General features: G+C 40.9%; 1 protein-coding gene across 1 annotated transcript in view; it reads left to right on the forward strand.

Annotated features, from left to right (window-relative positions):
* The window catches only part of sorcs2 (sortilin-related VPS10 domain containing receptor 2), a 530,001-nt gene that overhangs the window by 343,980 nt on the left and 172,574 nt on the right, over positions 1–13,447 (forward strand). Inside the window, exons 5-6 of the mRNA XM_032511626.1 lie at positions 1,003–1,076; positions 10,255–10,319. Of these exons, the coding sequence (XP_032367517.1) occupies positions 1,003–1,076; positions 10,255–10,319 (139 nt within the window). The remainder of the gene's footprint in view (positions 1–1,002; positions 1,077–10,254; positions 10,320–13,447) is intronic.

Below are 13,447 nucleotides of genomic sequence, written 5' to 3' on the forward strand. Positions count from 1 at the left end.
AAGTCTCCTTGTTGCTAAGTACTAGTTTGAACTGAAGTATAAAACAATATTGGAGAGGCGCTGTGACTAGCACTGTGACTAGCCTATCACAGAACGGAGACACAGTCAGTGGAGACTTATTCAATCCGAGTACAGATATTGACTCGCATTACTCGTATAATACTTGTACTCGGCAAAAGTGCTTTATCCGTACCAGATACTCGTTTCAGCCGAGTATTCGGCTCATCCCTAGTTATTATAAAGTGTTTCCCTCCCACAACTACTTTACCTCCTCCAAAACATACCAAAATTCCTCTCAAAGTTGTACCTTAAAAAGTTAGACTCCGTAGTTCTTCCTTTTGTCTGGAATTTTAAATCCCATAGAATAAAAGTCCAGATCAAATGGAGGACTTGCACTTCCAAATTTTATAAATTATATTATTGGGCTACATGTATCCATTCTATTGCATCCGTGTTAGATGTTACTGCTTTGTTGTCGAACGGGCTGGAGACTCATATTATCTTATGACCCTGTGCAAGACAGTTTGTTTTGAGCAGTATATAGACAGGATGACAAGCCTTAACAACTAAACCTCTGTCATTGAAAGTGTCAAGAAAGGGTTTCTTAAACTGTGTGTTTGTGTTTTTATATTATAGAGGAAGTTTGTGTGTTGAAATAATTATCTCAGCTCCAAAGTGCTTTTCAGACTTCATTGTGTGTAGGAGTCAATAGACTTTCATTATGGGTCTGATCAATGCCATACAAGCTCAGGCAAAACACAAACTGCATATGTACACACACAAAACATGCTATGATTAATACTTAATTGAGCATGGTCTTAACTTGGTGAACCATGAAATTCAGTAGCTTGATTGGGAAAACTGAGTTGATCCAAATAGACTCAATTTAAGGATACAGCTAGTAATAGGGCTTATTGTTAGGGTTCATAATTTAATGCTACGTGCTTTGTGTGTATTTTTCTGTCTAACTGTGATCTTCTCTGGGTTTTTTTTTGTGTCCAGCTCTTTGCTTCTACAGACCTGGGCCGCAAGTGGACTTTGCTTCAGGAGCGGGTGACCAAGGACAAAGTTTTCTGGTCAGTTAAACTATATTTAGTCATTGATGAATAAGGACTTCAAGACTTAATTGTGTTGAAGGTCTCAGTTGATTACCTTTTTGTTGACGCAAACATTTAGAAAGCGGTAACAAATGGGTCAGCAGTAATGTAGCATGCAAAAGATTTTTTTTTACTTCTTGTTACAAAGGAACAGTAATAATAATGGTACAAGAATTTCTTGTGAAATAAAATGTTTTTACGGGATGGTAAACCTCATGAAACCACTGAACTGTTCATTGGGGCTGTTAAGAAAAAGCCTTAATAGCTAAAGTGCATAAAAGATGGATTTTAAAGCATTAGTATTTCAAAAATAAAAAGATTAATAGCACGTTGTATGTTAAATTGGGTGTGTTAAAAGTCAGGGTTTGTTTAGAATCCAAGACTAGAAATAGTAAAAAAAACAGTTACCCTTTCCAATGTGAAAAGTGTTTTTTTGATTTTGGGGGAACTTTTCTTGGCGAACAACAGCCAGGCAGGCCAGGTCTCTGCAGCTTAACACTCCTATACAAAACAAACCTTATTGGGTAACACTTATAATAATAATGGCACATGAATTGTCATGAATTCATGCATGACTTTATCCATGAAAAAGCATTAATTAATTCATGTAGTACTTCATGAACTATCAATAATGTAGGGATTAATAGTATTTCATGCATAAGTTAATGTAGGAACAATATGTTAATTAATTGATCAATTGAGTTATTTCAATCATGATTTCTGATTTTTTTTCTTCTTTTATATTGAACAAATTAACATAACAAACAATTACAAACAACACACTGAGACATCGAATGCGTCCCAGAGCCAAAAAACACAGAGAGGAAAGCTGGGAGGGAGGGAGACAAAACAACACATGCAAAAACAGACAGAAACAAACACATACATAAACCGACACACACAGAGACAGACACAAGACAAGTGACCAAGTAGTAGACCAAGTAGTAGCACAAGGCTACAGCCTGGACCTCAAAAAGTCAGCGATGCTGTGCCAAGTGTCCAGGGTCCTTTCGGGTGCGCCAAGACCATCCAAGAAGGCAAAGGTCCATGCACAGATAGACACATCATAAGGTGGCTTCCAACGGGTTGCAATCCTTCTCTTAGCAGCTGTAAGTCCAGCAAACAGAGAGAAAAGGAATAATCCTTACAGGTGGGAATAACTGTACGCCAAATATCGATAAGCCCCAAGCTGCTGGCCCATGACTTCAAAGCAATCTTGGCTTGCGCCTGAGTCCCAGTGACCCTTGCGTTTGACCAATGAATATTTGGGTCCTACACAGCATTGAAGTCTGTACCAACAAAAAAAAAAAAGCATACCATAGAAACCACTATCAAAAACATTTGGGGCATAGGCAGACACAAGTGCAATTTTCCTTAGACTATACTCTATTGTAGAAATCACAATTCTGTCAAATTGTCTGACCAAGAGGACAAACTTGTGAGGTGCATTCAGCCCACCACAGTTACAAACTAAAAATGTAAGATCAGCCATTTAAAAAAAAAGCTGTGTTCTAAATAAAGACAGATGTGAAAAACACCTTGCTTCTGCTTCTCACTTCATTAATTCCTAACAATAGTGCATACAAAATTGAGTCTTTTAACACACAGAACATGTAAAACACAAAACAAAAACAGACAGGACAGTGAAACAATAAGGAGGGCATAGCCTACACTCAAAGTCGGTCAATCCTCAAATGATGGGCCTGGAGCAGCACAAAGAAAGGAAAAGCAGCCCAAAAAGTACCAGGTTGGCAATTGGTTCCATCTTAAATTAACTTTAAAGTAAATGCTTTTTCCATCAACACAAAACAACAAACAGAAAGCATAAAACAAACAGCCCATTGGGAGGGAGACACCTAGTGGTAACCTTTGACCTGAAGGCTACATTGAACAAGATAGAAAAGCCATTCAAAAACACAGTTACTGTAATCATATCAGATAACAGGACAAATAAACAAGAACACATTAAGAGATTAAGACAAATCAAAAGTCCATGTTCATCAGGCAGTTGTCTTACTCCTGGTTTTCCTCCACGGTGAAGTTTGAGGGGCTGCCCATCTTCACAGCCGCAGGGCGGCAGGGTGCAGCTAGCTTCATGTAGTCCCCAGCAGCTGGAGTGGCTGCCCTCTCTTCGTCCAGCAGATCACGTGACTCCCACAAGTAATGTTTAGTTAATCATGATTACAAAGTGTTACCGTAGGTTTGCTTGTTCCTCTTTGTCAGCTGCCTCAAGGCACTTAAACCGCCTCTTAACCTCTCTAATCTGGTAATAAGGTGGAAAGTTTTGTCTCTGTCAAAGTGGCAGAACGGCAAATTTCTTTTTCTCCTGTATTCTGAGAACGGAGATTCGTGATTGTAGTATAACATTTAGGGAGATCAGACAGCTAAAAAAATGCTTGCCCATTTATGTTATTAGAAGAACCTTGAAGTCTGACATGTATTGAGCTGGTGTGATGTGGTGAATTTCACTAGATTTAGTTTAGGTTCTTGCTGCAACGTTATGAACAATTTGAAGACTTTTAACGTTAGCATGTGGCAGGCCTGACAAAACGTTACATTAATAGAGTCTGGATGATAAAAAGGCATGAATGATCAATTGCTTTATTTTATTTGGCCCAAGTAAAAGGGCCTTCAGCAGATACACACTGCTGTATTTATGACTTCACATACTAAAAGGTTGTGACCTGCTCCTCCTGTAAATGTGTGGGCATGCCTGTGCATACAAGTGCTGTAAATGTTTGTTTCCTAGTTAGGCTCTAACTACTCTAGCTTTAGACTCTAGCCTTGCCAGTGGACTAAAGGTAAAGAAATCTGGCTGCCAGATCACATACAAACCTTCCGTCTGGTCAAATGTGTTCCTTTGTAGCTTGTTTTTGTGATCCAGGGCTGTAAAGTTTCTGTTTGTCTGAATTTGCATCTAAGATCCCACATAACTGACAACAAAAACAAACATTTGAGGATAGGCAATAAAGATCATATGCTAGAAAAAGCATGTGGTTTAAAGCGTTATTGAATGGCAGAGAAACCAGAGCTGGGATGGAATTTTGTTCCCAGACAGAATGTTTTTTGTAGCATGTTGCACTTCCTTCTTTTTCTTCTGAAATCAACCCCCTAACTCTCAAGACATGTCTATCGTTTGTTTTATTTCCCCTGCTTCCTTTTAAGCTCCATCTGCATTCACTTCCCAGACCAAAGGAGAAGGCAATCCCATACACTTAGACTGCGATGATGCTTTAACTGAACCAAAATGTTAGTTGAAGGAATTATGTATTGCCCGTGCAAAGTCTGCTTTCACCGTCAGAATCAGAAAAAGGTTTATTGCCAAGTCAATTTTCACTTAAAATTAATTTGTTTTTGGGGTTTGGCGCATAGTTAAAAAAGATTGCAAACAGTCAAATGTTTGACAACATGTTTATATGTATCTATTTTGGTGGGAATGTGCTAAATATTCTCCTATTGTGAAAAGGTTCACATTACAATGTATATAGTGTAAGTGCAATTAGGTACAGAGACAATAGTCCGAAAGGTGTTAGGCTCTCGCTTTGACACAGTACAGAGACACAACACGAAGAAACAGTTTAAGGATTTATTGAACTGTCTTGCAGAGTGGAAAGGTACAAACTGAGGGAGGCAGACAGGAGTGTGAGCTGGCAAGAGCATCAGGCTGCACATTACGTGTGCAAGGACGGTACGTTAAAACAAAATTGAACCTGCTAAAAAACAGGGCCCGTCTGGCTTGACGTGATTTTAGCCTTAGTTGACTGGCTTTTGGTCAAGTTCTTGAGGTCTGTCCATACCACAAAGAGCTGCTCCACTCCATCCAGCTAATGCCTCCACTTTTCCAACACCACCTTGAGTGCAAGTAGCTCCCGGTTAACCCCGTTGTAGTTCTTCTCTGCAGGGGATAGTTTCTTAGAGAAGAAAGCAATAGGATGAAGCTTCTGATCCACCCCAGAATCAGAAGCATCCAACTGCAAACTGGTGTCAGGATGAATAAGAACAGGCAAAGTAGAAAACAGTCTCTTAAGCAACAGTCTCTTAAGCAACCCCCCCAAGGCTCTCGAGCCTTGGGGGGGTTGCTATAAAATGTGGTAAAAATTAGCAAAGCCCATAAAATGTTGCAGTTGTTTCCGTGATGTGGGCGTAGGCCACTCAGTAACCACTTCAACTGTCTTTTCTGGATCTGATGATGCCCCCGCACAATAAACCCAAGGAAGGGGACCGATTGATGGTGAAACTCACACTTCTCTGCCTTTACATAAAGTTTGTTCTTCAAAAGGTATTGGTGAACCTGACGGATGTAGGAAAAGTGGTCATCGTGGGACTTGGAAAAAACAAACAAAATATCGTCTAAGTAGACAAAGCAGTGACGAAAATCTCTTAATACATTGTTCGCCATGGACTGAAAACTGGCGGGGGCATTGGTGAGTCTAAACGGCATTGCAAGGTACTCAAAGTGACCAAGAGGAGTGTTAAATGCTGTTTTCCATTCGTCCCTCTGTCCGTTACGGACAAGATGGTATGCGTTGCACAGATCAAGTTTGGAAAACACGGTGGCACCCTGAAGTGGTTCAAACGCCAAGTTGAGAGGCAGGGGATAAGTATTCTTGACTGTAATGTCGTTAAGTCCTCGGTAGTCAATGCAGGAGCTTAAAGACTTTTGGTCGAACTGGGCAGTTGGCGAGGAAATGAGTGGCGTCCCCACAGTAAATGCACTCACCAGCCTGAATGCGCTGTAGTCTCTCTGCTGGGGACAGTCGAGCATGGCCCAGCTGCATGGGCTCATATATCTTTCATTGAGGAAACGGAAGTGGGTGAGAGCTGCCCCTCTCCTCTTCCGTAACCTGTATCTATTTTTAATAGCAAGGGAAAGGAGAGAATAAAGATCGGTAGGCCCATCTCAAGTACCAAGTTCATCCTTCACTGTGTCATGCAAACCATTACGAACGCTCCCTTCTGCATCTTCGGCATGATGCAGATGGTCAAACACAACTTTTAGTTAAGAGGAAAAATCATCAAAAGATACATCCCCAATCCGCTGATTTGTACAAACAGCCTCTGCTCAGACGAGCTTTTCCCCTGAGTAATCCCAGAGCGTAATGTACCTTTGATGATTTAGTGGTGAAATAGGGGTTTCTGTTGGAAAAACGGCACTAAAGCAGGAAACCATGGCACTTGTTTAACTCCTTGACAAAGGTTCTGGCGAGGTAACCAGGGGTTCCCGGGGTGCAGGAGCTTTAGCCAAATCTGGGGAAACAGATTGAGGAACAAGCAGAGGAGGAGCAGATGAAGGAAGACTACTTAGAGCTAACAGGTCAGTCATTTGAGATGTTAGCTGGGTTAATTAAGTTAGCAGCTGCTGTTTATTATCCAATAAGGTCCGGTTAAGTTGGTCATGTTGTCCCAACAAAACTCCCTGCGAATGGATGGCATGACAAACGCCATCCTCCTTAGCCACGTGTAGTGTCCAGGGCTGGATTGTCCTGTTAGGCTCTCACTTTGACCCACTACAGAGACACAAAACATGGACACTAAGAAACAGTTTAAGGATTTATTGAACAGTCTTGGAATGTGCAGAGTGGTAAGGTAAATGTCCTGTATTTATATAGCGCTTTTCTAGTCTTAACGACTACTCAAAGCGCTTTTACATCTACAGGGAACATTCACCATTCACACACATTCATACACTGTGGCCGGGGCTGCCGTACAAGGTGCCACCTGCTCATCAGATAAACATTCATACACATTCACACTCCGATGCGCAGCACCGGGGGCAACTCGGGGTTCAGTGTCTTGCCCAAGGACACTTCGACAATGACTGCAGGGGCGGGGATCGAACCACCAACTTTCCGATTGGCAGGCAACCGCTCTACCACTGAGCCACAGCCGCAGGTACAGGTTTGAGAAGCTTCAGGTGGGGATCAAAACTGAGGGAGGCAGACAAGAGTGAAGCCAGGGCAGAACTGAGACTTAAAGTTGGTGGACAGTGAGCGTCCAATCTTAGCTCACCAAGGGGTCTGGTTGAGAGATTGATGAGAGCTCAGTATTGAGGCGAGCTACAGCAGGTTCAGAACGGGATCACATGTATGGTTGTAACAATCTGGTGCTGAAGAGGTGAACATCCCGGGTAGATAAACTGCTGGGTTGATTAATGGAATGTGCTGCAGTTGAGCTGGAACAGAGCATGAGAGAGTGGCCACGCCCCTTGACCTAGATCTTCCACAGACTGCCTCTCGCCTCAACAGGTGAAGACAAACACACAAAAAAACAGGGGGAAAGGGAAGAGGAAAACAGGCATGACGGGCAACATAAGCTGACCCATAACAAAAGGTGTCCAAAGATTTGCATTAATAAGGAAGTGAAAAATGTTGAGACTTTACATTATGTATTGTATTTTAATACAATGTCACTGGGGCGGGATAAGAGTCTATGTCAGTGGGTTTTCGGGCATTGTTGATAAGGCCAGCTGCAAATAAGAAGAAACTGTTCTAGTGGCGTGAGATTTTGGTTCTGCAGGCTGCTGCCGGAGGAGTGGGTTTCAAAGAGTTTGTTTCTGGGGTGGGAGGGATCGGTCACAGTCTTTCCTACACTCTTAGGTTCCTGGAGGGACGGCAGATTGCAGCCAAAAACCTTCTCAGCTGAATGATACACTGCAGTCTGCCCTTGTCCTTGGTGGGGGCAGAAGCGTGCGACATAATGATGGAGGAGGTGAGGATGGTAGACACCCAATGAGGGTGGTGTCATCCGAAGCATTCATCCGCAGAATTCAGAACTCGACAGACTGGTGACTGGAGGTAAATCTGTTAGTGTACTGTGCAAGAAGAGTACAGAGGAAAGAACACAGCCTTCATGGAAACTGGTGCTCATGGTCTGAGAATCAGAAATGTGTTTCCCTAGCTTCAAATGCTGGTTCCTGTCAGACAGTAAGTCTGTAAGAAAAAGTCAGCTAGATTCAGGCACAGGAGAGCTTGTCCTGTAGAAGTGCAGGGGTAATAGTATTGAATGCAGAGCTGAAATCCAGAACAGGATCCTGGCGTATTTCAAGTCCAGGTACTGGTGACAACATGTTGACTGCATCATCTACAGACCAGGGGGTCAATGAATGGGTCAGTGATGGTTCTGGGGTAACAGCATGCACCTGACACTTATTCGGAGTAACTTCCAGGGAGTGAGAAGGCAGAAGATTAATTTCCCTTTAACAGGACACATAGGACCTGTTGAAGTTTTTTTTTTTCAGTCCCCAATTTGTGACTTGAGTTATTCCCCCAAACAAAGTGGTAATCTCTTGTGGTTAAACAAATAATAACCTTACCCAGTCAACATTCAAATTTAATTCTGCCTAAAGTTGAAAGGTCCAAAAAAAAAACCAATCAGTGGACCTTTACAATCATGTTTGTTTTAATTTGCGCACAGACTTTTGTGTGGACAATGCTGTGATCTATAACTGTGCTGTCTCCTTTTCTGTTCATCTTATTCACAACCAACTTTCAGCATAACTCAGTTATGTCACCTACAAAAGTTTTCTGATGACTGCAGATGTAAGAATTAACACTCCTGCCTGCTAAACATAGCACCAAACAGAACATAGCATTTAACAAAATCGTTGACATTGTAACATATGTTTAAGGGATTTAAAAGACAACACAATGCTGTGTAGCTGGCCAAATCCAGATTAAACCCATGTGTCTCTCTCCAAAATCTAAACCAAAGCTGCAAATCCAAGTAGCTTGTTTTTATGATCCGTGGCGTTAGCGTTATACCAAATTCATTCTTTTATACCAACACTTTAATCCTTTGTGGTATAACTGCTTTTACTTAATTAGAAGAAGGTGGTCTTTCAACTGAAGACTAGACAACTTAAATCTTCTCGAATTTTGGGGAAAAGACCAGTCAAGGGATTATGTTAGCTAATAGAAGAAGAAAACAGAAAACTTGTTAGAAAACAGAAGAATTGTCTGATTTATGTTGCTTTCTCAGACTCCAGTGGTGCTAGTGCTATAAAACACTTGAAGATCATCTGGATTTGCTTTTGAATTATCAACTGCTTGGAATATAAAAGATGAATAATGTAATCATCTTGTTGCATTTCATGCAATCCATTTTCTCGCCTTGTCCCTCAATGGTCTGCTAATTGCTCGTAAAGTCTCTACATAGTTAAAGTAGCAAGGTTTTAAATCTCTAATCTTTACTAGGCTGGGGACTACACAGTTCAGATGAGCTGCTTAGTTTACTGCTTACTGAGATACACACAGAGCAAGTATATTGTAGTGTATGTAAGTGTGCTTTGAAGAAAGAGAAAAAGGGGGTATACAATTCTGGAAGTTTTTTACTATAATAGGCAAGACATGTGTACAGGCACAATACATGTGAGTGAATTTTCTTAAGATGAGCTGTGCATATTTACTGAGGTATCTGTGTAATCAAAGGCAATCAAAAGATACGTATGTCTTCTTCTGTGCTGTGATCTAGGATTTAATCACTATACACTTTAATCCAACATTCACATATAACATATAACATCAACATACTTTTTAAATATATTATTCATCAAATAAACATTTTTGCCACTGGGGTTAGATCAATTTCTTGATATTAGTAAGAGTTGGATACATTTGTGTAGTTCTACCTTCTGTTACGTTAAGACAGATACCAACAGCAAAATACCGACACTGGAGCAGAGTTGCATTTCCTCTAACTAAGATTTTCAGATTACATATTGAATTTGCACCCTCAGACAAGAATGTCCATATTGGACAATTCTGAAAAGCCCCCAATTCCGTTTAAGGACATCGCCAATAACACCATTTGTTTTTTTTATGTTTTTTTTTCGTTGTACAATATGTACTACAGGACATCCATCACCGCAACCTCCACTCAAACTTTTTGCTTGGCTACATAAAGGAAACTTACTGCTTTGGCACTGAATGTTGGCAATTGCACATAAATTCTGAGGTGCAGAATATAAACAATGTAAACATAATTCTTTGGAATACTAACGAAAAATAAGACCAAATATATTCAGCATTCAACGTGTTATTTCTTTTACTGACATCTAAAGTAAACATTAGTCATGTAGTTGTAAGTCTAATTTCTGATTAAATGTGCTCTCCCTGGTCAGAAATACCATTGATTAATGTATTTCTCTTTTGTGTTTCAGGTCAGTATCTGGTGTGGATGTGGACCCTGATCTGGTACACATGGAAATGCAAGATACAAGTGGAGGTACAGTAATGTTTTATCGGCTCATACATGACTTATATATTTAGTCTTGATACTGTTAGGGTCTGGTCACACCAGTACAGTGACATTCCAGACTGAAATGTATTCATTTTTTATTAAATCACACTATTAACGTATTTGCTCACTGAGGCAAAGTAAATGTAACTTTCAAATACAGTGCTTTTACATGCACAGCAGTAATGGGGGTTAAGTGAATAAGCAGGTTATGCTAGTTCTCCCTGTATACATGAGTAGGGAAGAATGGAAAGAATGACGGGAGTAACTCTACCTCCAGTACAGTAGGTTCACTCTGCCAACATAAAACTGATCGGAACAAGGTTTATACACTTAGGCTTCAACGTCATTTAACAGACATTACTGCAGTATTTATATTTTACAAACACTGCTACATGGCTACGTGATATAATGTCAGGGAAACATTTTATCTTGATTGCCGATATTGTTGAGGAAATTACTGTGTTAACATGTTTGTTTGTGTAGTTTTTGCTTATATCCCTTTCTTGGTGAATTTGCTGTTAATCTACACTACATAACAGTAATTTCACTGCTACATGTAGCTACATGCTAACGTAAGGAAGATTTTAGTAATTACTCCCAAATCTTGTATCACATTCCGACTGGAACATGTGTAGTTTTTGGTTAAGAATCCTTTATTGGACTTCCGGTTTGAGCGCTGACGGAGTAGGTCGCAAACCGGGAGAGCTCTTTTGCAATCCTCCCCAAATTCGATTAACAAACATTTTATAGTTACAGTTAACGTGTGCAAACCTGTGTGAAAGATTACGAAGTATGGGGAAACCGTCTAAAAAGCAAAGCCAACCCGCTGAAGGCAAGTCTGAGGACAACTTAGATGTCGGAACACAAGCTAGCCAAAGCGAACAGCATGCTACTAGCATCACACCGCTAACGTTGGCCGACATGGAGAAACTTCTCAACTCAATGGAGGACCGTATTATAGCAAAACTATCTGTCCAACTTTCTGCGGACCAAGCAATTATTGACGGGCACGACCAGACCATTCAACACTTGTAAACGTCCATTAATGATGTAGAGACCAGGCTGCTAAGCATTGAGTCAACCTGCATGGCCCTGTCCAAAGAGAACGAGGCCCTCAAACTTCAGACCGATGATCTTGAAAATAGATTGCGGCGCAACAACATCCGTATGACTGGCTTACCTGAAAAAGTTGAAGGCTCGCACCCAACTGCTTTCATGGAGGTATTCCTGGAAGGAACTTCAGGCGCTGAGGCCTTTCCCTCACCTCCTCCCATTGACAGGGCGCACAGAGCGATTTCGACACCCGCAAGACACAGGATGACCCTCCCCGCCCGTTCATCGCACGGATCCACCGTTACCAGGACAAGGATTGCATCATGAAGCTGGCTAGAGAGGCTGGGTCCCTATCTTTCCGCGGAGCCGCGATACACTATTGTCCCGATCACAGCACTGAGGTCTCCAAGAAAAGAGCAGCGTACAATACTGCAAAATCACAGCTGAAGAACGCCTGACTCGGATATCGGATGTTTTATCCAGCCAAACTCCAAGTCACCAACAGAAACGGTCGGAAATTGCTTTTTTCCTCCCCTGAAGAAGTATTGGCTTTTCTTCGAGTCAATCGGCCAGATATGTCTCCCACTCCTTCTACTTCATAAAACATTGATTGACAGCACTAAACTACGCTGACGCGAGAGCAGCCAGTTTGTTGCTGGTGAGCTTTGTGTTTTTATTGCCCCGCATTTTGTAAGTCCGTGTATACTCCTGCTGAACGGGGCCGCAAACATTAAAAGGTTTGTCATTCTTTGTGATTATCTGGCTCTGACTAGATTTTTAATTGTATGTACTTATGACGTTATACTTTTACACAGCTGGTTTTGAGGCTGTTGGTTGCACTCGGTATGTGTAATATTGGAATTTCACGTTATAGTTTTACCACAAGCCTTGGTTAATACTTTCATTGTTAATATATGCACGGTGCAGACACAGTGTCTTTGCACAGATACTCAGTAAAATCTGTAACATTGTAATTTTTTTGTTCTTTTGGTTAACACAGAGTTCAAGTGTAGGTTAGGAGGTCTTTAAGCTGAGAGCTCAGAGCACTGTTCGAGATCCCTGTTCCCTTCCAGATGTCTTTCTTCATTATTCCGGGTTTTGTTTTTGTTATTTTATTATTTCTTTATATTTATTTGTATTTTTTATTTTTTTTTCCTCTCTTCACCACCACCCTTGCTGCTGCCCACTATACCCACCCTCATAATTTTGTAAGATATGGCATCTACATCTAGTTACAATCAAAGTCGGACAATTCACTTTGTTTCTCTAAATACTAAGGATATGAATACCTGGGTGAAAAGACAGAAAATAGCATCCTATCTACAACAATTAAACACAGACATAGCCTTTCTGCAGGAAACCCATCTTAAGAACAATCATGTCAACTACCTGTAAAAAAAGCTGGGTTGGTCAAGTGTACCACTCCCAGTTTAATGCTAAGGCCCGAAGGACAGCAATCCTCATACATAAGAACATCCCCTTTCAAGCTAAGGAAGTGATTACTGATAAAAATGGGAGATTTGTTATTGTTGCGGGTCGACTATTCACCTGTCCTGTCATTCTGATCAATGTCCTATGCTCCTAACTATGATGATTACAACTTTTTTGTCAAATTGTTCTCTGCCATTCCTTGTGATAACAATTATAGGTTGATAATAGGAGGCGATTTTAACTGTGTACTCAGCACCGTGCTAGACAGATCGTCAAACAAGGTCCAACAACTCACCAAATCTGCAAGAGTTATCAATGATTTTATAGGTGCACTATATAATCATTGATAACTCTTGCAGATTTGGTGACATGGTGTTTGGGACTTTTGGAGATTCAAATTTAAAAATCAAAAAGTATTCTCCTTTTTCTCCAATGTCCATCACACATACACTCGCATCGACTATTTTCTCCTAGACAATAGACTAGATAATGTTAGCTCTTGCACATATCACAGCATCACAATCTCAGATCACGGTGCTGTCTCATTTCACATAGCTATACACAATTGCCTTAGGCTCTCTCGTAACTGGAGACTTAACCCCCTCCTCATAGCTGACGAAAAATTTGTT

Source organism: Etheostoma spectabile, unplaced genomic scaffold, assembly GCF_008692095.1.
Source record: "Etheostoma spectabile isolate EspeVRDwgs_2016 unplaced genomic scaffold, UIUC_Espe_1.0 scaffold397, whole genome shotgun sequence".
Classification (NCBI taxonomy): domain Eukaryota; kingdom Metazoa; phylum Chordata; class Actinopteri; order Perciformes; family Percidae; genus Etheostoma; species Etheostoma spectabile.